The sequence below is a fragment of the Toxorhynchites rutilus genome, chromosome 1, assembly GCF_029784135.1.
Source record: "Toxorhynchites rutilus septentrionalis strain SRP chromosome 1, ASM2978413v1, whole genome shotgun sequence".
NCBI classification, from domain to species: Eukaryota; Metazoa; Arthropoda; class Insecta; order Diptera; family Culicidae; genus Toxorhynchites; species Toxorhynchites rutilus.
Genome location: NC_073744.1, coordinates 34,363,121 through 34,387,728, shown reverse-complemented (window position 1 = coordinate 34,387,728; position 24,608 = coordinate 34,363,121). Strand labels below are relative to the sequence as shown.

The 24,608-nt window shown below is 43.5% G+C and overlaps 1 protein-coding gene across 4 annotated transcripts in view; it reads left to right on the top strand.

Moving 5' to 3' along the window:
* LOC129767361 (dynein beta chain, ciliary-like) overlaps positions 1–24,347 on the top strand; it is a 41,164-nt gene extending 16,817 nt beyond the window's left edge. Inside the window, exons 6-23 of one of the 4 annotated variants that reach the window (XM_055768149.1) lie at positions 18–716; positions 775–1,069; positions 1,130–2,084; positions 2,140–3,401; positions 7,144–7,173; positions 7,486–8,868; positions 8,930–9,196; positions 9,394–9,429; positions 16,053–16,385; positions 16,454–17,166; positions 17,301–19,422; positions 19,483–20,208; positions 20,266–20,769; positions 20,823–20,989; positions 21,053–22,111; positions 22,169–22,433; positions 22,495–24,122; positions 24,184–24,347. In XM_055768149.1, the coding sequence (XP_055624124.1) occupies positions 18–716; positions 775–1,069; positions 1,130–2,084; positions 2,140–3,401; positions 7,144–7,173; positions 7,486–8,868; positions 8,930–9,196; positions 9,394–9,429; positions 16,053–16,385; positions 16,454–17,166; positions 17,301–19,422; positions 19,483–20,208; positions 20,266–20,769; positions 20,823–20,989; positions 21,053–22,111; positions 22,169–22,433; positions 22,495–24,122; positions 24,184–24,283 (12,544 nt within the window). In that variant the 3' untranslated portion in view covers positions 24,284–24,347. The remainder of the gene's footprint in view (positions 1–17; positions 717–774; positions 1,070–1,129; positions 2,085–2,139; positions 3,402–7,143; positions 7,174–7,485; positions 8,869–8,929; positions 9,197–9,393; positions 9,430–16,052; positions 16,386–16,453; positions 17,167–17,300; positions 19,423–19,482; positions 20,209–20,265; positions 20,770–20,822; positions 20,990–21,052; positions 22,112–22,168; positions 22,434–22,494; positions 24,123–24,183) is intronic. The other 3 variants (XM_055768157.1, XM_055768167.1, XM_055768177.1) reach the window with 3 other exon arrangements.
* Positions 24,348–24,608: the final 261 nt, after the last annotated feature.

Here is a 24,608-nt window from a genome sequence, read left to right as displayed (position 1 = left end):
TGTACCTTTTTTTTCAGGGAACAATTCCACGACTTCCGAGGTCAACTGGACAACTTCCGACAGTTAGGCTCTCAACCGACCAACTGGACCTTCAGACCGCAGGCCATCTTCGACCGGTTGGACCTTTACCTGGCCCGGCTAGACCATGTGAAGGACATTTTTTACACGGCGACAGAGTTTCGCAAGTTAGAAAAGGTCGAAATTGGGGGTCTACGTGGCCGGGGCATAAGCCGAAAAATCCAGGAAGTGTTCGAAGACTTCAACAAACTGTACCTTCGCTGGGGCTCGATCCAGTACGACCCTCTGGATCCGGATCCGGCTGAGAAGAGCTTCGAACGTGACCGGGCTAGGTATCAGCAGAAAACTGACGTTCTGGAGAGGAAGCTAGCGGCCCAATTTGTGTTGGCCTTCGATGAGTGCTACAATGTGGAGCAGCTGATGAAGTTGGTTCAAATCATGGGCACGCTGATCAGTAGATCGCTGATTCTGCCCGATATACATCGGAAAATTAGCAATATTGTGCATCTGTACAACAACGACCTGAACATTGTGAAGAAAATATTCGACGAGGGACGCGCGGCATATGAGAAACATGGTTTGGAAGGGATGCCCATCGATACGGGATTTCCTCCGGTGGCAGGAGCAATATTGTGGGTCCACAAGCTGCGTGATCGCATTTCGAAGCCCATCAATGATCTTAGCATGGTGGAGTACCCGTAAGTATAGTCCCTTCTCCAGACTTCGAAAAATTTATTCACCGAAAATCACCGCCAGACTCTTCAAAAACGAGAACGACGAAATTGTTATGAAAAACTACCACGAGATGATGAAATATCTGGACACCTTCGAGGCTACGCTGTTCAAGGAGTGGTCTTCGGGTGTTTCGAAAAAAATATCAACCCACATGGGTAAAGCCCTTTTAATCCGAAACGACAAGCAGCTTTTGGAGATGAATTTCAACCAAACGTTGGTGATGATCTTGCTCGAGATTCGCTACATGAAGCGGATGGGACTATCGAACATTCCGGACAAGGCGTTGAATTTTTCCGATTTGGAGGAAGCCCTCTGGGTTCGTTTCATCAAGAATTATGAATTCAATCATTAAACTGACATTATTCGATTCTTTCAGCAAGCCCGACTGAAGCTGATGAGGATCGTCGAGTGGTACAACGAGATAGTGGAGACCAGCGTGCCTTGTGAGCGAGAGCTCATCCAGAAGGAGGTAGCCCAAGTTGACAAAATAATCGAGATGGCATGCTCTGGTAGAATCGATTGGAACAATTACGATCCCGTGTACATCGATGAGTTCTACGATAGGTTGAAAAATTTGCACACCAGAGTATTGAAGGCCCAGAACAATATAAAGAAAATCGTAGACAGTATTCGCAGTTGGGGACAGGTTCCACTGTACCAACGTAAGGATGGAGGTTCCACGGGTTTGCTAGACATCGACGATCGCTCGGGAAAGGTGCAACGTCGGTTGGAGGGTTGCTTCGACACGAAGAAGAAGATCGACATCGCAATGGAGCAAAACTTCCGATATTTTTTCAACTTGTTCGTGGAATCTCAAGAATTGATCTCCAGTATGTCGATAAAGAAGGAAGAAACACGCGAATCGCTTCCTCAGGTGGGTCGATCGCTAGAAGAGAGACTAGAGGATGGAGGTGAATCCTCTCAAGCCACTGAGGACACTGAAGAGAAGGTTCCCTCTCTGGAGCAAGTACTCGAGTTTGTACGCACTCCCTCACAGCTAGCGCTGTATCGTCCCTACCAAGAATACGTTGATTCAATAGTGTCCAGCGAGATTCTGGATTCGATTCGTACAAGCGTTCGCTATATTAAGTTTGAGATGGAAAATCGTTTGGATCATAATGCTCCAATTTTTGAAATCAAGTATGAGCTGCACCCGCCGAGAACGCGATTCGTCCCAACGCTTGATGCATTCGATTCCAATGGATTTCTCGCACTGGTCGAAGGACTGCTGACCGACATCTACTGCATGTGTACCATCCCAAGGGTAGCCCAACCTCCAGACAACGATCCAAGGGATGAATATGGGGAAATCATTCTGGCAACTTATCTTGGTAAGTAACCTCCACACTCAATCCTGAGATCTCCTACTACGTAGAACAATTTCAGATCACCTCGAGAGCCAGCAGGAGATCGAACACATGAAGGACAGCATCATCAATCGGGTGATCGAGACGATCCGCGAAGCAGAAGAGTACATCCAACGCTTTGACGACTACAACTATCTCTGGCTGGATGATAGGCACAGCGTCCTGGAACAGTTCCTGAAATACGGTCGACCGCTAACTCCGGACGAGATGGAGATGCTTCTCTCTGCAGAAACTCCATTGCGTGAGGTTGCCCCTTCGCTCGATCAATTCAAGGTTCAAATCGACAGCTACTACGATCTGTACGACCAGATTTTTGTGAACATGGACATCGCCAAGACGTTCGACGTTTGGCTATCGATCGATTTGCGGCACTTCAAGACGGTGCTACTGCTCGAGATTAGCAAGTGGTCGAATCTGTTCAAGAAACACCTGATCGATCGGGTGGTAGACAGCCTGAATGAACTGCAAGAGTTCGCGAACGAGTGCGATGAAATATTCATTCTCGAAGCGGCCGAAGAAGACTTCCCCACGCTGTTGAAGATTCTTTCCGCACTGAACAAACTGAAAGAGCGGGAGAACATGTATGACAACATGTTTGAACCACTGAAAGCAACCGTTGATCTCCTCAAGGGTTACAATGTTGAGTTCGATGAAATCGTCTACAAGCAGTTTGCCGAACTGCCGGAGCGGTGGCTGCACATCAAAAAAACAGCTACGAAAGTGCGCGAGAAGATTGCTCCAGCTCAAGCCTACCAGGTGGACCTGATCCGTAAACGAATCACATTGTTCGACATCCGTTCCAAGTTGTACAGGGAGGGTTTCAAGAAGCTGGCCTTCTTCAAGGTTCCCTGTGAAAACGTGTACCAGATGTGCAATCAGGTCAACCTGGAGCTGAACATTATGGAGACGCAGATGAAGAATCTGTGCGACTCGGCGGCACTATTCGAGCTGAACCCACCGGACGATAACAAGCTTCGGTTGTGCCGGAAGGAGATCCGCATGGTCAAGCAGATTTGGGACTTTGTGTATGCGGTCGAGTCGTGTGTGAACGACTGGAAGAAAACACCGTGGAAGAAGATCGACGTCGAGGCGATGGAGATGGAATGCAAGAACTACGGCAAGCAGATCCGCCAGCTGGACAAGGATATGCGCACGTGGAATCCTTACGTGCACGTGGAGGCCGTGCTAAAAAATCTGCTGACGTCGCTTCGTGCGATCACCGAACTGCAGAATCCGGCGATTCGCGAGCGGCACTGGATCGAGCTGATGCAGGCTACCAAGGTAGGTTGGTTGAGAGTTGATGAACAAATGATTGCTACAACAAGAGATTTGATTTGTTCCCTTGAGAATGTTATACTTGCAGAAACCTTCAGCAGGGGAATTTGCATTCTTTTCCTTCGACACTTGTTGTTGGAGATCAGGTTAAATGCTTTATTTTTTGATTCCACTATGGAAATAGTCATATCCGCTGAATATGATCGTAATATTTCTTAATTGTAATCCTCTTATGCGTTTTTAAACGTTTATCATTCGATTCCGATTGGAATGTACTAGAAGTAAGTCCGATTTCCAACAATCTCTTTTCAGAAGTTCAAATCGTAAAACGAATCACAAAGTTTGAGAGTAGAACAATTTGGAAAAGAATTGCACAATTATCATTATGACTAAAATTCTGAACCCCTTTTTTCAAAAACTAAATTTAATGAACATTAATATTGTTTTAATACCGTCGTTGGGGGTGAGAATGGGTCTGAAGAAAAATTATGCGAATTGTCTGTTGCATAACTATGGTGAAAATCCACCTCCATTCGAAATCAAAGTAGTCCAATATTGAAATTTTTTCCAATTTTTCGGTATTCCAGTCAATACTACGCAAAAGTAGGTAATTAGTAGACTATTTCGCCATTTCAGTATTGTGCAACTTACTGTGCAACTTCAAACAAGTTATTGACATTCCAGTCCAAGGTCTACCTGCGGTTTTTTTCACAGATATAATCCGCTTCTTGTTTTCTGTTATTTGATGGATATTTACTTATCAAACTTTTATGATGTATTGCACAATAACTATGTGTACTACAGTTGAGTATAATGCAATGGAAGTAGTGAAAATATGAATCTTTCTAAACTGTTCACACATTTTAACAATATTCCGAATATTGGACTACTATATTCGTATTTGACCCTATCTCACCCTACAGACTCATTTTGACCCCAAATGACGGTACCTATAAATGTTATTATACGAAAGGGTATTTTCTAAAAAATATCGAGGTTTTCATTATTTAACCCTTTCGTTACGAGCGTCGTCTATAGACGACATCCGCGCGACGTCCTGTGTGTACGAGCGTCGTCTTTAGACGACATGAAATTCATACTGCTCTTCGATCACACCAGCACGATGTGTATACTTTTCGGCGCAGTGCTTCGTACAGGGGTAGCACTCCGACGAAGCACACTGTCATAATGAAAGGGTCAATGATTTATAAAATTGATGTTCAGGAAATTTAGTTTTTGAAACGAAGTATGCGGAATTTGAGTCTGCTCGGAATATGAGTAAAAACGGTATATTTTTTCAATGAAGAGTTGCCCAGTGTTGGAAACGGTCGACATTTTTCTTAACCATCACATACTGCCCTTCCGCGGGAGTTACTGCTCAATATGTACTGTGCTTGGGCTTGTTTGGCTTGTTTGTGAAAAGGTTCATCATGCGAAGCGTTGTGTGTATCTCACCAGGTTTTGGCGTACAGCAATATGCATAAAAAACACATCTTTAAATATTTTTTAATAACTTTTTTTTTTTCTTTAAGCAATTGACGAGTTTTGTCATTTTTGTTAGATTTGTTAACTTCCTTACATAACATCTATCAAGTGTGCAAATACCCGATGACAAAAATGAAAGCCCACCCCAAAAAAATAATATTTGAATCATCCAAAACCTTTGGATAACCCATCGTTTCCACATGTTATGATCGCTAGGGCAGGGCTGTGCGATATTGTTTACAACCTTTCAGTTATTTAGTTAACGCGATATGAACAAAAAATTGTTTACGTTGGCACGTTGTTTACGTTGTTTACGTTGGAGAAAAGTCGATTGATGTTGTCTACACAAAGAGTTTTCAACAAAATCAAAATGGGTGAAAAAAATCGGCATACAAGTCCGAGATCTTGTTGTTTAGGATCATTTGCAGCAGATTTCACAACGGAAAATTGCACAGAAGTTCGGAATAAGCCGGGAAGGATTCCGTGAATGGTGGAGCACAAGCACAAAGCTTACGGTTCGTTTGTTGACAGATCCGGAAGAGACCGTCGTCGGGAGATCGATAGCCGGTCGGATCAACGAATCAACAGTCAAAGGAAAACCTCTCGTTGGCAGTATCGGCTAGAACCGTACTTCGCAGACTAGCTTAGTGTGAACTCAGAAGCAGATTCACAAAAAAACGACCGTTTATCAGCAAGAAGAATAAACTGGAACGGTTGGAATTTACCCAAAGACTTTTGGAGAAAAGTATGTACTTTGGCTTGACGAATCGATATTAGAGGTTTGCAACAGAAGCGACGCGAAAGAAAGTGGTGGAAGGATGATGAAGAATTTCAAGAACGTTATTTGCGGGCTGTTTTTACTTCACAAAATTGTTATTTATTCGAACAAAATTTAGAAAATCGTTATATAATGCTGTGTTTAATACAATGTATACAAAACTTTGTTTATATCGCCTCAATATCAATTGCTAACAATATCACACAGCTCTTACTGTTATAACATGAAGAAATGAGGGATTACTCAAAGGTTTTGAGTGATTTTAATATTATTTTTGGGGTCGGATTTTATTTTTGTCAAAGCATATTCGCACACATTAAAGATGTCATGTAAAGGTGCCCTGGAAACAAAAGGGAATAAAGGAGTACACGAAATCTAACAATAATTGTAAAACTTGTTAATTACTTGAAATAGTAATAGTTATCAAACAATTCTAAAAAAATATGGTAGTAGTGATCAATTAGAGATAAATTAGTGCATAAATTGAGAAAAGTTTCTAAACATCCAAGGTGGGGTTTTTTATGCCTATCACTGTATGAGTGATTCCCAAGTACGACTCAAAGGGGAAAGCCCAGCGTATGTCATACATGTAGGGGAAATCAAAGTAAAACCAACACCCTGAGGATTTCTACATATTTATAAGACTGACCGGTTTAAGCAAATTTGTACAAGAAACAACGAATAAATAATTCCCAATTTGCATGATATGTGCAAGTGTAAATTTCAACCACAACAGTTGTCCACTCCAACCAAACACTAAAAGAATCGATTTTAGAACTTTTGTTTTATAGGGAAATATGTACTATTTTTTCTCATAAAAACCGTTTGCTATCAACAAACAATGGAACAACAATCATGTAAACTACAATATTTTTTGAAAAACGGCGATTGTGGCCATTACCACCAGTTCCTCTATTTGGTGATTTGTGTTCTTGTTTTTTTTTTTTTGCTAACATGGAACCGCGAACTGGAATCCTTTTCTCAGAATGTTCTGATTGAATGATGCAAACTTTTTTATTCAACAAGATACTGAAAATACAGCTTCTCAAAGCGAACGAAAGTACCCAAAATCAGGATTCCACCAAATCAATTTTTGAGTTTTCGGCAAAATTGTACCGCTCATTGAGTCGTTCGTTCCTGGGGAAAGGTTCCAGCAACAGTACCAAAAACAATCGTAACAACGAAGCGGAGTTTGTCGCCAAAACTTTCCCAACGCTTTCCGCTCGGTTTTGTTCTCGTTAAACTATTTAGAATTTAATTTCATCCGACAAATGGATATCCAAAAGCAATTTCCTCAGTGCAGAGCAAGCGTCCCCCTTTGGGCTGTGCATACAAAGTTTCTCGAGTGCAAACATGTTTATACAGAAACGTTCGTTTTTTTTTTGTTTGTTTTTGTTTTCCTCTCTTTTTCTACGTTTCCTCCGCCATTATGCTGCCTACCGGACCGCCACCCTAACTCACCACACTTGTCTGGCTGCAATTAAGCTGTTGAAAACTTATGGAAGGGAAATGTTGGTTTGTGTGCTGCATTTTGTATATATTTTTCTACACTGACTGCACCGTAGTTACACTATTTGATACTATATTACACGTATAATAGCCGGCTGACTGACTGGGAAACCAACAAACCCGTTTCCATGCACTTTTTCTCGTAATTTCAACCACCAAACCAGTTCGCACCATTCCCTCGATTTTTGTTGTTTTGTTTTTACTCTCTGATACGGGTGTTTCAGGATGATATTACAAATTGCATAACTTCCCTAACTGATTTACTACTACTTCTGACTTTTACGCTGAACTTTTAAACACCCCCCGACACCTGCTCAGGTGCGCTTCCGGATGGACGACTCGACGACCCTGGCCGACTTGCTGGAGCTGAACCTGCACAACTACGAGGAGGAGGTGAAAACAATCGTGGACAAATCGGTCAAGGAGATGGGCATGGAGAAGGTCCTGCGGGATTTGGAGGTGGCATGGAGGGATCTGGCGTTCGAGGACGAGCAACACGAGCGCACCGGACTGCGACTGATAAAAGTTTCCGAGGAGGTTATCGAAATGTTGGAGGAGAACCAGGTGCAACTGCAGAATCTGATGTCATCCAAATATATTGCCTTTTTCTTGGCGGAAGTTTCCAAGTGGCAACTGGCGCTATCGAACGCGGACCAGGTGATAACGGCATGGTTTGAAGTGCAACGGAAGTGGATGTATCTGGAGAGTATTTTCATCGGCTCGGAAGATATCCGAAGTCAGCTCCCGGAGGACTCGAAGCGGTTCGATGGGATCGATCGGGAGTTTAAGAAACTACTGGAAGAGATTGTGGCGAATCCGAATATAGTGAAGGCCACCAACAAGCAGGGGCTGTACGAGAAACTGGAAACACTGCTGACGGAGCTGGTGCTCTGTGAGAAGGCGCTGAACGATTATTTGGAAACGAAGCGGTTGGCTTACCCAAGGTTCTACTTCGTGTCATCCGCCGATTTGTTGGATATTCTCAGCAATGGCAACCAGCCGGAACTGGTGGCAAAACATTTGACGAAATTATACGATTCCCTCGCTAAATTGGTGTTTTCAAAGCTCTCCAAGAAAAGTGCCGTGGGAATGATCTCCAAAGAGAACGAGGAGTACGTGGCATTCAAAAACAACTGCGATTGCAGTGGAAAGGTGGAAATCTGGTTGAACCGAGTGACGGATTCTATGCGTGTTACACTGCACAACCTTTTCGAGCAAGCCGTGATAGCCTACGAGGAGAAACCACGGGATCATTGGATCTTCGACTGGCCAGCCCAACCGGCATTGTGTGCGACTCAAATCTGGTGGACTACTGAAGTGAACGTGGCGTTCGCTAGACTGGAGGAGGGATACGAGAATGCACTGAAGGATTATCAGAAGAAACAGATCCTGCAGCTGAACGCACTGATTGTGCTTCTGTGTGGTGACTTGAGTCAAGGAGATCGACAGAAGATCATGACGATTTGTACCATTGACGTTCACTCGCGTGACGTCGTTGCCAAGATGATCCAGCAGAAGGTCGAAACGGGTCAAGCGTTCCAGTGGCAGAGTCAGCTGCGACACCGTTGGGACGATCAGATTGGGGACTGCTTCGCCAACATTTGTGACGCCCAATTTAGGTACGACTATGAATATCTTGGGAACACTCCTCGGCTGGTGATTACACCTTTAACGGACCGTTGCTATATCACATTGACGCAAGTAAGTGGTTCGCCTCGCCACGTTGTGTACAACTTCCTTTAACAACATTGCTCACTTTCAGTCTCTTCATCTGATCATGGGAGGTGCCCCCGCCGGACCGGCTGGTACTGGGAAAACGGAAACCACCAAGGATTTGGGCCGGGCGCTGGGTATCATGGTGTACGTATTTAACTGCTCGGAGCAGATGGACTACAAATCTTGCGGGAACATTTACAAAGGTCTGTCGCAAACCGGTGCCTGGGGTTGTTTTGATGAGTTCAATCGAATCTCGGTGGAGGTCCTGTCGGTGGTGGCCGTCCAGGTGAAATCAATCCAAGACGCAATCAAGGTAACTGAGTTCAGTCCAACACCCCTCTCTCCTCCGATGTATGTTTAGATCCAAATGCGCAGAGCTAGTCTGTGCGGAGCCGGGTGTAAATCTGTGTGTGATGATTGTTTATCGTATTTTCTACTTTTTATCCTCTACCCGTCTGGTATTGTTCACGGTGTGTCTGTGTACGTGTGCTTGTGGGCGTAAAAACGAAGGGGGAACAGAGATATGCAACCCTTAGTGATATCAAGGTAAAAAACAGGCGACGAAAAACAAATTCCAAATGTTGTTTACTTCAGAAGTACTTATGTCAAGATTGCCAAAGCTTGGCTATGTGGTATTGTATACCGTATGCTTTGCCACGGGATCCTCTCAGGATATCCATACTCTATGTGTACTCATTGAAATTCATCTCTCGTAAACGTTATTTGCACGTTTGCATGCCATGCATTCATGCTGCCGCCATGTGTAGGTTGTTTTTTTTTCTATTCTGTGTTTAGTCGGCTTCATGTGAAAGTGGACTTATTCTGCTATAAATTTAATGTTGAAGTTGATAAAAAAATATCAATTTCGTACTCGAAACAGCACAAATAATGCTGCTCTATATGGCATGCCTAATCATCAGCCTTATATTTTGTAGAGGGCCTAGAATCAGCTATGCGATGTTTTCGAATCATGCTATATATTCATTGCAGTTCACACGTTAAACAATATTGTACCCGGAAGCGAACACAAAAATTCGATTCTCATTCGATCGCTATGGGTATTTTGGAATGACTTTTAGTATCGATTGCGGCCTCATCTTTATTCTTGGTGGATTCAAATTTCATTTAATAGGGAAAAAGAGAGCATGTTAATAGACCTATTGAACAGATTGGATATGATGGCACAAAAAAGAATACCAGTATCAATTTCAAGCAACGTAATAACGATTACAATTGTCATATCGAGGTATGCTGTTTTACGCCAGCATGCAATCGACTCAATAAGCCTATTAATTGGCCTTTTATGGATGGAAACCGAACACCATTCGATTAAACCGGTCCCACTTTTGATGCGAATTCTACCTGAAAGCGAAACACCGGAAAACCCGAATTAATTGCATGCTCAATTGGCCGAATTATGAGAAAAAAAACTAGCCAGCAATTTTTATAGCAACCTTGAAGGTTTTTATTGATATTGATCCGTGTGTTCAATTGTAAGTTGTTTTTGTTGATTTGTTGATTGGTTGAACATGTGAAACGCAAGAGCTTCGTCTGCAGTCCAAATCTTCAATTCCCCTTCAGGCTGGGGAGCTTCCGTAAAAAAAGTGAGCTTGCATTGGTGCAGGCATATTCCAGGATGTTCCATCCAGGTAATGAAGACGTGATGGAAAATTTCAATCAAGTATTGATAGAAAATTACACAAGTAATACCCCAACAAAAATCGTATAACTTGTATATTCTAAGGCGTATACAAAGTGGGATCGAATCCCAACGATACACAATGCCAATCAAAGTATACACCGTCTATATCTAAAATCGTATTCAAAGCGAAACCCCGATTTTATTAATCAATACAGGTTGAGCCGTAATTCGGCATAACAAGTATCGGTTTCATGATATACACTAACGTAATATCCATCTAAACGGCATCATCCCAGTAAACATTAAATCGTATAACTAGCGTATATACAGCATCATATGTCCCATATTTTTGAGGTATATGTTCGTGGGTACAAACGTTACCCCGTTGGCTTCGTATCACTCCAGGATATCCTTTGAATAGTGGCATGAAGCTAGATCAGGCCAGAAGATCGTAGGGCCCTTGTGTTGCTTCAACAGAAGAACCAGACGCTCTTTGATGTGGATCTGGCCGTTTAGAGACCCGGTAGTCACAAACGGCGCACTCCGTTTGTCACAAGAGCAGATCGCTTACAAAATCATGTATTTCTTGGCAAGCTCCGGAACATCAAACTCACACTTGAAAGAGATGTCAACACACGCAACAAGCAGGGTTCTCTCTGAAAAACAAAGATGTAAGAAAGTATAATTCCAACAAGTGTTGAACTACTCAAGTCAATCCAAAATGTGGAAGACAATTAATCAATTGATAGGACGATCTACACAAATATCAGAAATTTCACTGACTCTGGCGCGAAAATGTGAAAAACTGAACAGTAAAAAAACTTGCGGTTTTGACAACGTTCTGGTACATTTCATAAAAGAGAACTCGTCGACTTTCGCTAAGATCTGTTCAGACATATTCAATGGAATACTGACCACAGGTAGTTATCCGAATTGTCTCAAAATGGCCAAAGTAGTACCAGTCTTCAAATCCGGTGAATCTTGGAATCCATGCAAGTATCGACCGATTTCTACGCTTCCTGTACTCAACAAGATTTTTGAAAGAACGCTTATGAACAGATTGTGCGAATTCCTCGATATAAATAAAGTCTTCTATAAATTTCAGTACGATTTCAGATGAGGCTGTAGTACAACAACAGCAGACACAGAGCTTGTAGATGAAATCATCAGTGGAATTAATCGAAAAATGATGGTAGGCGCACTATTTTTAGACCTTAAAAAAGCCTTTGACACAATCTATCATAATATACTATTGAATAAGCTGAACACTTACGGAATCCGAGGTATAGCTAATGATTTAGTGCACATTTACTGAACTAATAGGCAGCAATATGTTGCAGTAAATAATGCCAAAAGCACATTGTGTTACATAAATATAGGGGTACCTTAGGGCAGCAATATTGGACCCCTATTATTTTTATTGAATGTGAACGACATTGGCAATCTACCTCTAAAAGGGAAGGAAAAACTGTTTGCTGACGATACAGCACTGTTTAACTCAAGCCCGGATTCGGGAACCATAGTGTCACATATAGAGTATGATCTGGATCTCCTTGGGGATTACTTTCAGGCAAATCTATTGTCACTCAACCTGCCGAAGACCAAATACATATTTTTCCATTCACCTAGAAAGAAAATAACAACATGTCCAGATCCCCAGATTTCAAATGTACCCATCGAAAGAGTGCATAGCTTCAAATATCTGGGGGTCATTACCCAATGTATAACTTTCTACAGCGTTTTTTTCGTGATACACTTTTTAAAATTCGTAGCACTAAACCTCACTTGGCTATTCTTATAATTTCAAGACATTTCCACAAAAATACAATAGACGACCAGGAATGACGTATCCTATTGCATCTTTTTCGTATCCTATGTACGAGTTTCATCGAGAATATGTACGAGATAGTCGTGCAAGATATCTATCGCTTTTGCTAGTCAGGCGCATCATATACAACCCAAAATATGGGATATATGTGGTATACGAAGCGCCTGAATCACATATACATGCAATATACATACATGACAATTTATTACGATTTATTTTGGATGAATATACGATTTACACGTGCGTCTAGTACGGCTATTATCATACGTATATGCAATTTACTACAGGTAATCAAAAAAGCGAATAGCGGAAAATGTTCGTGAGGTTATAGTTATTTTTTTAACCACATGCATGGCCATTTGTATATATCACAACATTTATGTTCCTAAAAATAGGAATTATTCAAATGACTTCTAGTGGGAGGGAAATATTGAAAATGAGTAGTGGTGACCCAGTAAACATTCAATCGTATGAATAGCCATAATTGGAGGCGATATACATACATCCAAGACACATTTGGATGATATATGATGCATATGACTGGCATATATACGCAAAAGTGGGGGAGATATACGTATATACCATTTTTTATACGCACAGAAAGCCGTATATAACGAAATACGATGCTTTTTACACTGATATGCAATCTGACCCGACAATGCTATATAAAATGAATATAATATGGCGTATGTATTTCTGCATGTCGCAATACTAGGATAATCGTTATATAGATCAATGATATAGAAAATCGAGTTTTTGCATTTAATACGATTTCGGATACACTTTGATTGATATTTTATACTATTGTAATCTGATACGAATTTATATGCGGGCTACATTGAAATTGAGACTTAATCTGTAGTGATAAATAATATCGAGGATTTCGCATTTTATACAATTTTAGATGTACACAATATATATATATATATATATATATATATATATATATATATATATATATATATATATATATATATATATATATATATATATATATATATATATATATATATATATATATATATATATATATAAATGTCGTATTTCTGATCGAAATTTGACGCTTTATTTAACATACTTAAGATTATCCAATTTAAGTCAAATATGCGCCGTTTTGTTCGAAAACTTGTTGCCTTTTAGAAGGCAACTTCATTATCACCCCCCTTATAAAACCCACCCCCCCCCCCCTCCCTATTTACAAAAAAAATCAGACAGCCAGTTTTCGCGAGCCTCTTTTGAGGCCAACTTAGTATCACCAAGAGCGTTTTGCATGGACCGGAAGAGATGATAATCACTTGAAGCCAGGTCCGGACTATACGGTGGGTGCAATAGGACATCCCATCCGAGCTGTTGTAGCTTCTGGCGGGTCATCAAAGATGTGTGAGGCCGAGCGTTGTCCTAGTGGAAAAAAATACCATTCCTATTGATCATTTCTGGCCGCTTCTGGTCAATCGCCTGCTTCAAACAGTCAAGCTGCTCACAGTAGAGAACCGAGTTGAGGGTCTGGCCATAGTTGAGCAGCTCATAGTGGATGATTCCCTTCCAATCCCACCAAACACACAGCAACTCGTCAACTCGTGTGGCACCCATACATCCAGCTTTTTTTGGAATCCAATCTTCTGCAAATGGTTCCAAACGGTTTTATGGTCTATACCCAGTTCCTGGCCAGTCGAGCGAGTGCTCACATGCAAGTCTACTTGGATGATTTCAACGATTTTATCGGTTTCCACGACGATTGGCCTACCAGTACGGGGTGTATCTTCGACAGCCACTACACCAGAACGAATTCGATCAAACCAACGTTGTGCTGTGCGAAACGTTACAGTATCGGGTCCATAAACTACACGAATTTTTTCGGCCGCCTTCGTTGCAGTTTTACCTCGCAGGTAGTAAAAACGTAAAATATGGCGAATTTCTTGCTTGGTGGATCCCATCTTTGACGCGCTATAACTTAAGACTGAAAAGGACAATCACAACAACTTGTAGCACAAATTGTCGTCTTTAAATAGCCGTATAATATGACCCGATGCGATAAGTACAACACAAGATATGTTGAAGTGTTGCCATATATTGACAATATACGACATTTCTTTTCCCCCAACCCAATATTATATGTGAGGGGCTCAGAATGCAAGGGATGTAAGTGACTTGATCGATTTCTCTTCATCAACTTTTTATTTAGTTAATAACTCAACTGCAAAAACGTTCCAAGTTTGCTATAGAATCTGATAGATGAGGTTCTGACTTATCTTCCACATTGTCAAATACAGCTGGAAATGTATTTGCAGCTAAGGTATGACCAAAAGAGAGAGTCGATGTAGAGAAATCGATCAAATCACTTACACCCCTTTCATTTTAAGCCCCTCATACACGATTTCAATTCGACCCGATGTTATATGAGGGGCTTAGAATGAAAGGGGTGTAAGTGATTTGATCGATTTCTCTAAATCGATTCTCTCTCTTTTGGTCATAACTTAGCTGCAAACTCATTCCCAGCTGTATTTGACAATGTGGAAGGTAGGTCAGAACCTCATCTATCAGATTCTATAGCAAACTCAAATTGGATCGTTTTTGCAGTTGAGTTATTAATCAAAGAAAAAGTTGACGAAAAGAAATGGATCAAGTCACTTACACCCCTTGCATTCTGAGCCCCTCATATACTTATACTTAGAATATGCAGTATTATACGATTTCATGTTTGCTCCGCGCGAACAAAAAAGGCATCGAGTGAAAACTTTAGGTATTAGGAATTTTGGTATAAATGGCCTAAAGGACTTCAATAAATACTTCAATATTTTTTGCCGAAATCGTCTCGCATCGATGTTCTAAACTAAAATAATCTAAGCCCAAACGTATATAAATAAAAAAAACGCCAATCCTGATTTGAAACTAGAAAAAAGGAAAAAATAGTTATGATTGTACAGCTTGAAAACCTATGGATATATACAAAATATATTCAACAATGGGTTGTAGAGAAGTGATGAAGCTTTGAGAAAAAATACACACGGAAAACAATTTTTACTATAGAAAAGTAACACTAAAAGACTAGAAAAAAATATGTTTTTTTTCGCATTCCGCATGTAAATATGAACTGGAAGAATTGAAATAGGCAAAGCCTAGTTTTGGAATAAAAATTAACTCAAAATATCTCTGCAACAGATGCTATTAAAAAGTTCGCTTCATTTAGAGTGGAATTGCTCACAAGTCCTTTATTTGCATGCATCCACAAATACGAAATCTAGCGAAATCCAGGTTTGACTTCAACAGCTATGTTTGTGATGTTTTTTTTTATTTTTATTGTTCACCAAAAATCACCTAAAATCAATAGAATATTATAGGATTAGGCCCGCATAACCTCTTAAACAAATATAGCGTAACGACTTATCCGGCATCCCAACATTTGCCGGATATTGTGCATTTGTTCGTTGCTTTGTTGTTGAAGGCATGCTTCCTTGCGCAGTACCGGCTACAATTAGCCAGCGCCTCTAGGCCATGCACCATTAAACTCGTCAATTCCTTGCTTCCCATCCGCTCATCAGCACATATATACGATCAGCCCATCGTAGTTTTAGCGAGACCCCATTCCTCCAGAGTTTCCTCCCCGTTCATATGACTGTAATCAACGGTTCATGTAAGACAAAGCACAACGTCAGCAACAACGGGGAAAAAAGTGTAATAATTGAATTTGCATATAAATAGGGCAAGAAGGAGAAATTCAATTTTATGGGCGAAATCATCTCGCTCATCCCGACGGTGGGCATCTTCATCACGATGAATCCGGGCTACGCTGGCCGGACGGAGCTGCCGGAAAATCTCAAAGCCCTGTTCAGGCCATGTGCAATGGTGGTGCCGGATTTTGAGCTGATTTGTGAAATTATGCTGGTGGCGGAAGGCTTCCAAGAGGCGCGCCTGCTGGCACGGAAATTCATCACGCTGTACACGCTGTGCAAGGAGCTACTGTCCAAGCAGGACCACTACGATTGGGGCCTGCGGGCGATCAAATCGGTGTTGGTGGTGGCCGGCGCGTTGAAGGTGGGATATAGTTATTCTACCAATAATATTATTTTTTGTCATAACCATGTTTCGCCGTTTACCTGTAGAGAGGAGACAGAGAGCGTCCAGAGGACCAGGTTCTGATGCGTGCACTGCGTGACTTTAACGTACCTAAGATTGTAACCGATGATGTACCGGTCTTTATGGGGCTCATAGGGGATCTCTTCCCGGCGTTGGACGTTCCCCGCAAGCGCTCTCCGGAGTTCGAGCGACTGATCCGTAAGTCGGCAACCGAGCTGAAGCTCCAACCGGAGGATAGCTTTATCCTGAAAGTTGTTCAATTGGAGGAATTGTTTGCCGTGCGTCATTCGGTCTTCATTGTCGGATTCGCTGGCACTGGTAAAACCCAAGTTTGGAAGACACTGTTCAGAACGTACCAAAACCAGAAAAGGAAACCCCATTTCAATGATCTTGATCCGAAGGCGGTTACCAATGATGAGTTGTTCGGCATTATCAATCCAGCAACACGAGAGTGGAAGGATGGTTTGTTCTCAGTAATCATGCGTGATCAGGCCAACATGGGCGGCACTGGACCCAAGTGGATTGTTCTCGACGGAGACATCGATCCGATGTGGATTGAAAGCTTGAACACGGTCATGGACGACAACAAGGTGTTGACGCTGGCAAGTAATGAACGGATTGCACTCACCAAAGAAATGCGGCTTTTGTTTGAGATCTCCAATTTGAGAACGGCCACTCCAGCAACCGTATCGCGGGCTGGTATTCTCTATATAAATCCACAGGATCTTGGATGGAACCCGTGAGTATCGTATATATGCAGTGCATAATAAGAAATTTTATACGATTTGATTCAGATGCGGAGATTCAGAGAACTGGAAATTTTCATTTCATGTTCATTTATTGATATTACTCGTAATTTGTTCTTAATTTTAGGTTTGTAGCATCATGGATTGACTCCCGTGAAACGCAGGCCGAAAAAAGCATCCTCTCGGTCCTGTTCGACAAATACATCCCTCCACTGATCGACGCCCAGAAGCGATTCAAGAAAATCACTCCCATCTCGGAGATTGCGATGATCCAGATGACCTGTCACCTACTGGACTGCCTTCTAACCCCTCAAAACCTGCCACCGGACAGTCCGAAAGAGTGGTACGAAATATACTACGTGTTCGCGGTCATCTGGGGCTTCGGATCATCGATGTTCCAGGATCAGATGGTCGACTGGCGCAATGAGTTCCACAAGTGGTGGATCAACGAGTTCAAAGCCATTCGTTTCCCGCCGGGAGGAACTGTCTTTAACTACTACATCGATCCGGAAACAAAAAAGTTCAACCCGTGGACTGATCTTGTACCGAGCTTCGATCTGGACACAGATATACCCCTTCAATCGACCCTAGTACCAACAGCGGAAACCACACGGCTGCGGTGGTTCATGGACATTCTCATCGAAGCAAAACATCCCGTAATGCTCATCGGTGGGGCGGGTTCCGGCAAAAGTGTCATCGTCGCCGATAAGCTGAACAATCTCTCGTACAATTATGCCGTCACGAACGTACCGTTCAACTTCTATACCACTTCGGAAATGTTACAGCGCGTTCTGGAGAAACCATTGGAGAAGAAAGCCGGCCGAAACTACGGCCCACCTGGAAGCAAAACCATGGTCTACTTCGTCGACGATATGAACATGCCCGAGGTTGATACCTACGGCACTGTCCAGCCCCATACCCTAATCCGTCAGTTTATGGACTACCGACATTGGTACGACCGTACCAAACTAACCTTGAAAGACATTCACAACTGTCAGTTCGTGTCCTGCATGAACCCAACGGCCGGTTCGTTCACCATTGATCCCCGGCTGCAGCGGCACTTCTGCGTGTTCGCCGTGAGTTTCCCAGCAGGCGATCCGCTCTACCACATCTATTACTCGATCCTCTCGCAGCATCTCGCAAATCCGCTGAATAAATTCACCCTACCCACGCAGAAGATTTGCGCCTCGTTGGTTTCCTGTGCGCTCACACTCCACCTCCGGATGGGACAAACATTCCTTCCGACGGCCATCAAATTCCACTACGTTTTCAATCTACGTGATCTCGCCAACATTTTCCAGGGAATGTTGTTTGCAAATGGGGAAACCTGTCCGGACCCCAACTCCCTGATCCGGCTGTGGGTTCACGAAGCAACCCGTGTCTACAGTGACAAGTTGGTGGAAGACCGCGATATCGAAACATACCGCAAGCTACGTGCAGATGTTGTGAAGAAATCGTTCGAGGAGTTTGACGAGGGGAAGGTCTTTTCGTCACCCATCATCTATTGCCACTTTGCGGAGGGTCTGGTTGATCCCAAATACATGCCCGTGGCCAACTGGGAGAGCTTAAACAAGACCCTGGAGGAAGCCCAAGCAAATTACAACGACATGATTGGAGCAATGAATTTGGTACTGTTTGAAGACGCGATGAGTCATGTGTGCAGGATTAGTAGGATCTTGGAAGGACCGAGGGGCAATGCGTTACTTATCGGGGTTGGAGGTTCCGGCAAACAGTCGCTCTCAAGATTGGCCGCATTTATCTCAGGACTAGAGGTCTCGCAGATTCAGCTCAGGAAAGGCTATGGAATCGCCGATTTGAAGGCGGATTTAGCGGTTCTGTACATGAAAACAGGTGTCAAGAATGTGCCGTGTATGTTTCTGATGACGGACGCTCAGGTTGCGGAAGAAGCTTTCCTGGTGTTAATAAATGATTTACTTGCTTCCGGTGAAATTCCTGAATTATTCCCGGAGGATGAGATCGATAATATTGTGAACGCACTGCGGAATGAGGTTAAGCAGTTGGGAATGCTAGACACTAAAGAGAACTGCTGGAAGTATTTCATCGATAAGGTACGTAAGTCGCTGAAGATTGTACTCTGCTTTTCGCCGGTGGGATCAACGCTGAGAATTCGAGCGAGGAAGTTCCCTGCGCTGGTTAATTGCACCGCGATCAATTGGTTCCATGAGTGGCCCAAGACGGCGCTGGAATCGGTGTCCAACAGATTCCTTGCCTATGTGGATGTCATGCCAGTAAGTTTCATGCCTTGAATAAGTCTCGTAGATCCCAATCTCGAATCTTTCCCCTTTCAGCGCGAGCTAGTCGAACCGGTAGCTGTGTTCATGGCCTATGTTCATGGAACGGTGAACGAAATGTCCCAAATATATCTTCAAAACGAACGACGCTATAATTACACAACACCCAAATCCTTCCTGGAGCTTATTGCTTTATATTCGAAGTTTGTCAAGGCAAAGCACACCGAACTGAACGATCGGGTCCAGCGTTTGGAGAGTGGTATCCTCAAGTTGGCCGAATGCGCGGATCAGGTGGATTCGCTGCAGGTTCAGCTGGTAGAGCAAGAAGTGGTTCTGAAGAAGAAGAACCAGGAAGCGGACAAGCTGATCAAAGTGGTCGGTGCCGAAAACGAAAAGGTACAAAAGGAGAAGAACTTTGCGGCGGAAGAAGAGAAAAAAGTGCGAGTTATTGAGGAAGATGTCAGCGCAAAGGCCAAAATTTGTGAGGAGGATTTAAGAAAGGCCGAGCCAGCATTACTGGCGGCTCAGGCAGCTCTCGATACGCTGGATAAGAACAACCTAACGGAGTTGAAATCTTTTGGATCCCCACCAGAGTTGGTGGTCAAGGTTTGTGCGGCGGTGCTTGTACTGTTTTCGCCCAAGGGAAGGATACCGAAGGATCGCAGCTGGAAATCTTGCAAATTAATGATGAACAAGGTGGACGTTTTTCTGAACGACTTGATATACTACGACAAGGAGCATATACAACCGGATGTTATCAAGGCATTGCAGGAATATCTAAAGGTGCAATGATATTGGTGGCTTCACCCCTAGATTTTGTTAATCACTCAAACATTACAGGACCCGGATTTCGATCCCGAGAAGATCCGTTCCAAGTCGGCGGCAGCAGCTGGGTTGTGTGCTTGGGTCATCAACATTCACAAGTTCTATCAGGTCTATCAGGTGGTAGAGCCTAAGCAGCGAGCTCTGAACGAAGCTCAGGCCGAGCTGAAGGCGGCCCAGGACAAGCTGATGGATCTGACGAACATGATCAACGAGCTGGAGGAGCGACTGGGGGTGATCCAAGCCGAATTCAACGATGCCCTCGCGGAGAAGCAAAAGTGTCAGGACGAGGCGGACAAAACAGCTTTCACGATTGACCTCGCGCACCGTCTGGTGAACGGACTGGCCTCGGAAAATGTACGCTGGCGGGAATCGATAGCGCTGCTGAAGAGCCAAACCGTGACTCTACCCGGCGATGTGCTATTGATTGCCTGCTTTATCAGCTATGTCGGTTGCTTCACCAGACGGTACCGAGTCGAGCTGCAGGAGAACATGTGGATTCCGACGTTTCGGCTTTCTAAGGTGATTGAAGTATTTCAAACTATGACCAATGAGTGAATTTGTTTTATCAACAGCCGGCGATCCCATTCACCGAGGGCGTAGATCCACTGAATCTAATCGTGGACGACGCCGTTATCGCCTCGTGGAACAACGAGGGCCTCCCATCGGACAGGATGTCGTCAGAGAATGCAGCTATACTCACATACTCAGCTCGCTGGCCGTTGATGATTGACCCTCAACTGTAAGTAACATATAGCTAAGAACAACAATTTGTAGAGTCGCTCAAATGCAACCTTTCCAATAGACAAGGAATCAAATGGATCAAGCAAAAGTACGGCAATGACTTGACAGTGCTACGACTCACCGCCAAGGGATACCTGGACGTCATCGAAAGATGCGTTTCCAATGGGAGTATCCTGTTGATCGAAAACATCGGCGAAACTATTGATGCCGTTCTCGACCCTCTGTTGGGGCGAATGTTGGTTAAAAAGGGCAAATGTCTTCGGATGGGTGAAAAAGAAATCGACTACAACCCCAATTTCCAGCTGATATTGCAGACCAAGCTCGCTAATCCCCACTACAAACCAGAGATGCAAGCGCAGACCACGTTGATAAATTTCACCGTGACGCGTGACGGTTTGGAAGAGCAGCTTCTTGCAGAAGTAGTCAAAGCCGAACGACCGGATCTTGAACAGCAAAAAGCGGATCTTACAATGCAACAAAACACATTCAAAATAACGCTGAAAATGCTTGAAGATGACCTGCTAAGCCGACTCTCCTCGGCTGGTGAGAACGTATTGGAAGACGCCAGCCTAGTGCTCAATTTGGAGAAGACCAAGAAAACAGCCGCCGAGGTCGAGGTTAAGGTCCGCGAAGGTAAGAAGACCTCGGAGCAAATTGACGTGGCTCGTGAAAGTTACCGACCAGCTGCGGAGCGGGCTTCGATCCTGTACTTCATCCTGAACGACCTCCACAAGATCAATCCCATATACCAGTTCTCACTGAAAGCATTCACGATTGTTTTCAAAGATGCAATCGCTGGAACGCCTTCGGCTGAGAAGCTCAAAGATCGCGTATTCAATCTGATCGATTCGATTACCTTTGCCGTCCACATGTACACAAGTAGGGGCCTGTTTGAGAGGGACAAGCTGATCTTCATGGCGCAGATGGCGATTCAGATATTGCTTCAGGCGAAGGAGATTGACCCAGCGGAATTGGACTTCCTATTGAGGTTCCCCTTCACGCCTAACTTGACATCGCCATTCGACTTCTTAACCAACGCGGGATGGGGTGGTATCAAGGCGTTGTCGAATATGGACGAGTTCAGGTCTCTGGACAAAGACATCGAAGGTTCCGCTAAAAGGTAACAATAATCGAATGACCAAACAATGCGGTTATTCATTGTTTTCCTATTACACAGATGGCGAAAATTGGTCGAATCCGAATGTCCGGAGCGAGAAAAAATGCCCGGCGAATGGAAGAACAAGAACGCTCTACAGAGGCTCTGTATTGTGCGGTGTCTAAGGCCAGATCGAATGACCTACGCGGTGCGAGCGTTCGTGGAGGAAAAATTGGGCGCAAAGTTTGTTGAGGCTCGCATGGTCGAATTTGATAAATCTTTCCAAGAAACCAGCTCGTCAACGCCAGTATTCTTCATCCTTTCACCGGGAGTCGATCCTCTGAAGGTAGGATAACACATAAGTCTTCAAATTTTCTATATATATAGACACAACATAAACATTCCAGGACGTAGAAAAATTGGGCAAAAAGATGCGCTTTTCGACCGATCACGGTAACTTCTACAACGTATCGCTTGGTCAAGGCCAAGAGGTGGTTGCCGAGTCCGCTATCGACGTTGCCTCGAAGGAAGGTCATTGGGTTATTCTCCAAAATATTCATTTGGTGGCAAAATGGCTCCCAACACTGGAGAAAAAAATGGAAGCAACTTTGGAAGACTCTCACGATAACTATCGACTGTTCATTAGCGCAGAACCGGCCATGTCAGCAGAGTATCACATCATCCCGCAGGGAATCTTGGAATCGGCTATCAAAATCACAAACGAGCCTCCGACCGGTATGCTGGCTAACATCCACAAAGCACTGGACAACTTCAACCAGGAAACACTGGAGATGTGTGGCAAGGAGGCCGAGTTCAAAGCTATTCTGTTCTCGCTATGCTACTTCCACGCCGTGGTTGCGGAACGCAGAAAATTCGGTCCTCAAGGCTGGAACCGGGTTTATCCATTCAACGTGGGAGACCTCACCATCAGTGTCTACGTACTGTTCAATTACTTGGAAGCTAACAACCGCGTACCGTGGGAGGATCTGCGTTATCTCTTCGGAGAAATCATGTACGGAGGTCACATTACGGACGACTGGGATCGACGCTTGTGTCGGACCTATTTGGAGGAGTTGATGCAACCCGAACTGGTGGATGGAGATCTCAATCTTTGCGCTGGTTTTCCAGCTCCTCCGAACCTCGACTACGTTGGCTACCACAACTACATCGATGACAACCTACCGGTTGAATCGCCTTATCTGTACGGTCTCCATCCGAATGCAGAAATCGGCTTTCTAACGACCCTCTCGGAGCAGCTGTTCAAAACAATCTTCGAGCTTCAACCGCGAGATTCTGGAGCCACTAGTGGTTCCACCGTGAGTCGTGAGGATGTTGTCAAAACGACCATCGAAGACTTCACGGACAAACTGCCCGAGGAATTTAATATGGCCGAACTTATGGCGCGGGTTGAAGATCGAACCCCGTTCGTGATTGTTGCCTTCCAGGAGTGTGAACGAATGAATATTCTAGTGCGAGAGATGAAACGATCTCTTCGGGAGCTGATGCTTGGTCTTAAGGGAGAACTCACCATCACCTCGGACATGGAAGACCTCGAGGCTTCGCTCTTTTTCGACCATGTTCCCGATAGCTGGACAAGGCGCGCCTACCCGTCGATGTTCGGGTTGCAGTCTTGGTTCGCGGACCTTACGATTCGGATTAAGGAGCTCGAAGCATGGTCCAACGATTTCAATCTGCCCTCTACCGTTTGGTTGGCCGGCTTCTTCAACCCGCAGAGTTTCCTGACGGCGATTATGCAACAGACCGCTCGGAAAAATGAATGGCCACTGGATAAGATGTGTTTGAGTTGCGACGTAACCAAGAAGTGGAAGGAGGATATCAGTGCGCCACCGCGAGAGGGTGCTTATGTTACTGGGCTGTATATGGAAGGAGCTCGCTGGGACACAAACATCGGGTCGATCGCCAGCTCGCGATTGAAGGAGTTGTTCCCCCAAATGCCGGTTATATTTATCAAGGCGATTACCCAGGATAAGCAGGAAACAAAAAATATTTACGAATGTCCCGTTTATAAGACAAGGTCTGTATGAACGAGTGGTCCTAAATTTATTCTTTTGAGTAATTATCGTTTCGTTTTCCAGGGATCGTGGACCCACCTACGTGTGGACGTTCAATTTGAAATCGAAAGAGAAGCCGGCTAAATGGACTTTGGGAGGCGTTTGTTTATTGCTTCAGGTTTAGCCTTATCATGTTTTGATTGTTAGTGATTTTTGCTGTGAAGAATTATAAATTCGAATTTGCTTGACGATCGTTGTTTTATTTTAGTTCGATCGTAAGTTGTAATCATAATAATATCTTTCTTTTTCCAAAGTTTCGATGTTTGAGAATTGTTTCAGTTGTTGGGAATGATGAGTTTTAATAGAGCCGAAGTTTAAAAGTTTTAATATAACAAATGAAATCACTATTCGTTATCATTCATCCAACAGTATTAATCTCTCTATCAAATGAAAAAACCATAATTGATCTCAATCGTGTTATATGTTTATGGAAGTGAGGAACTTTTTTT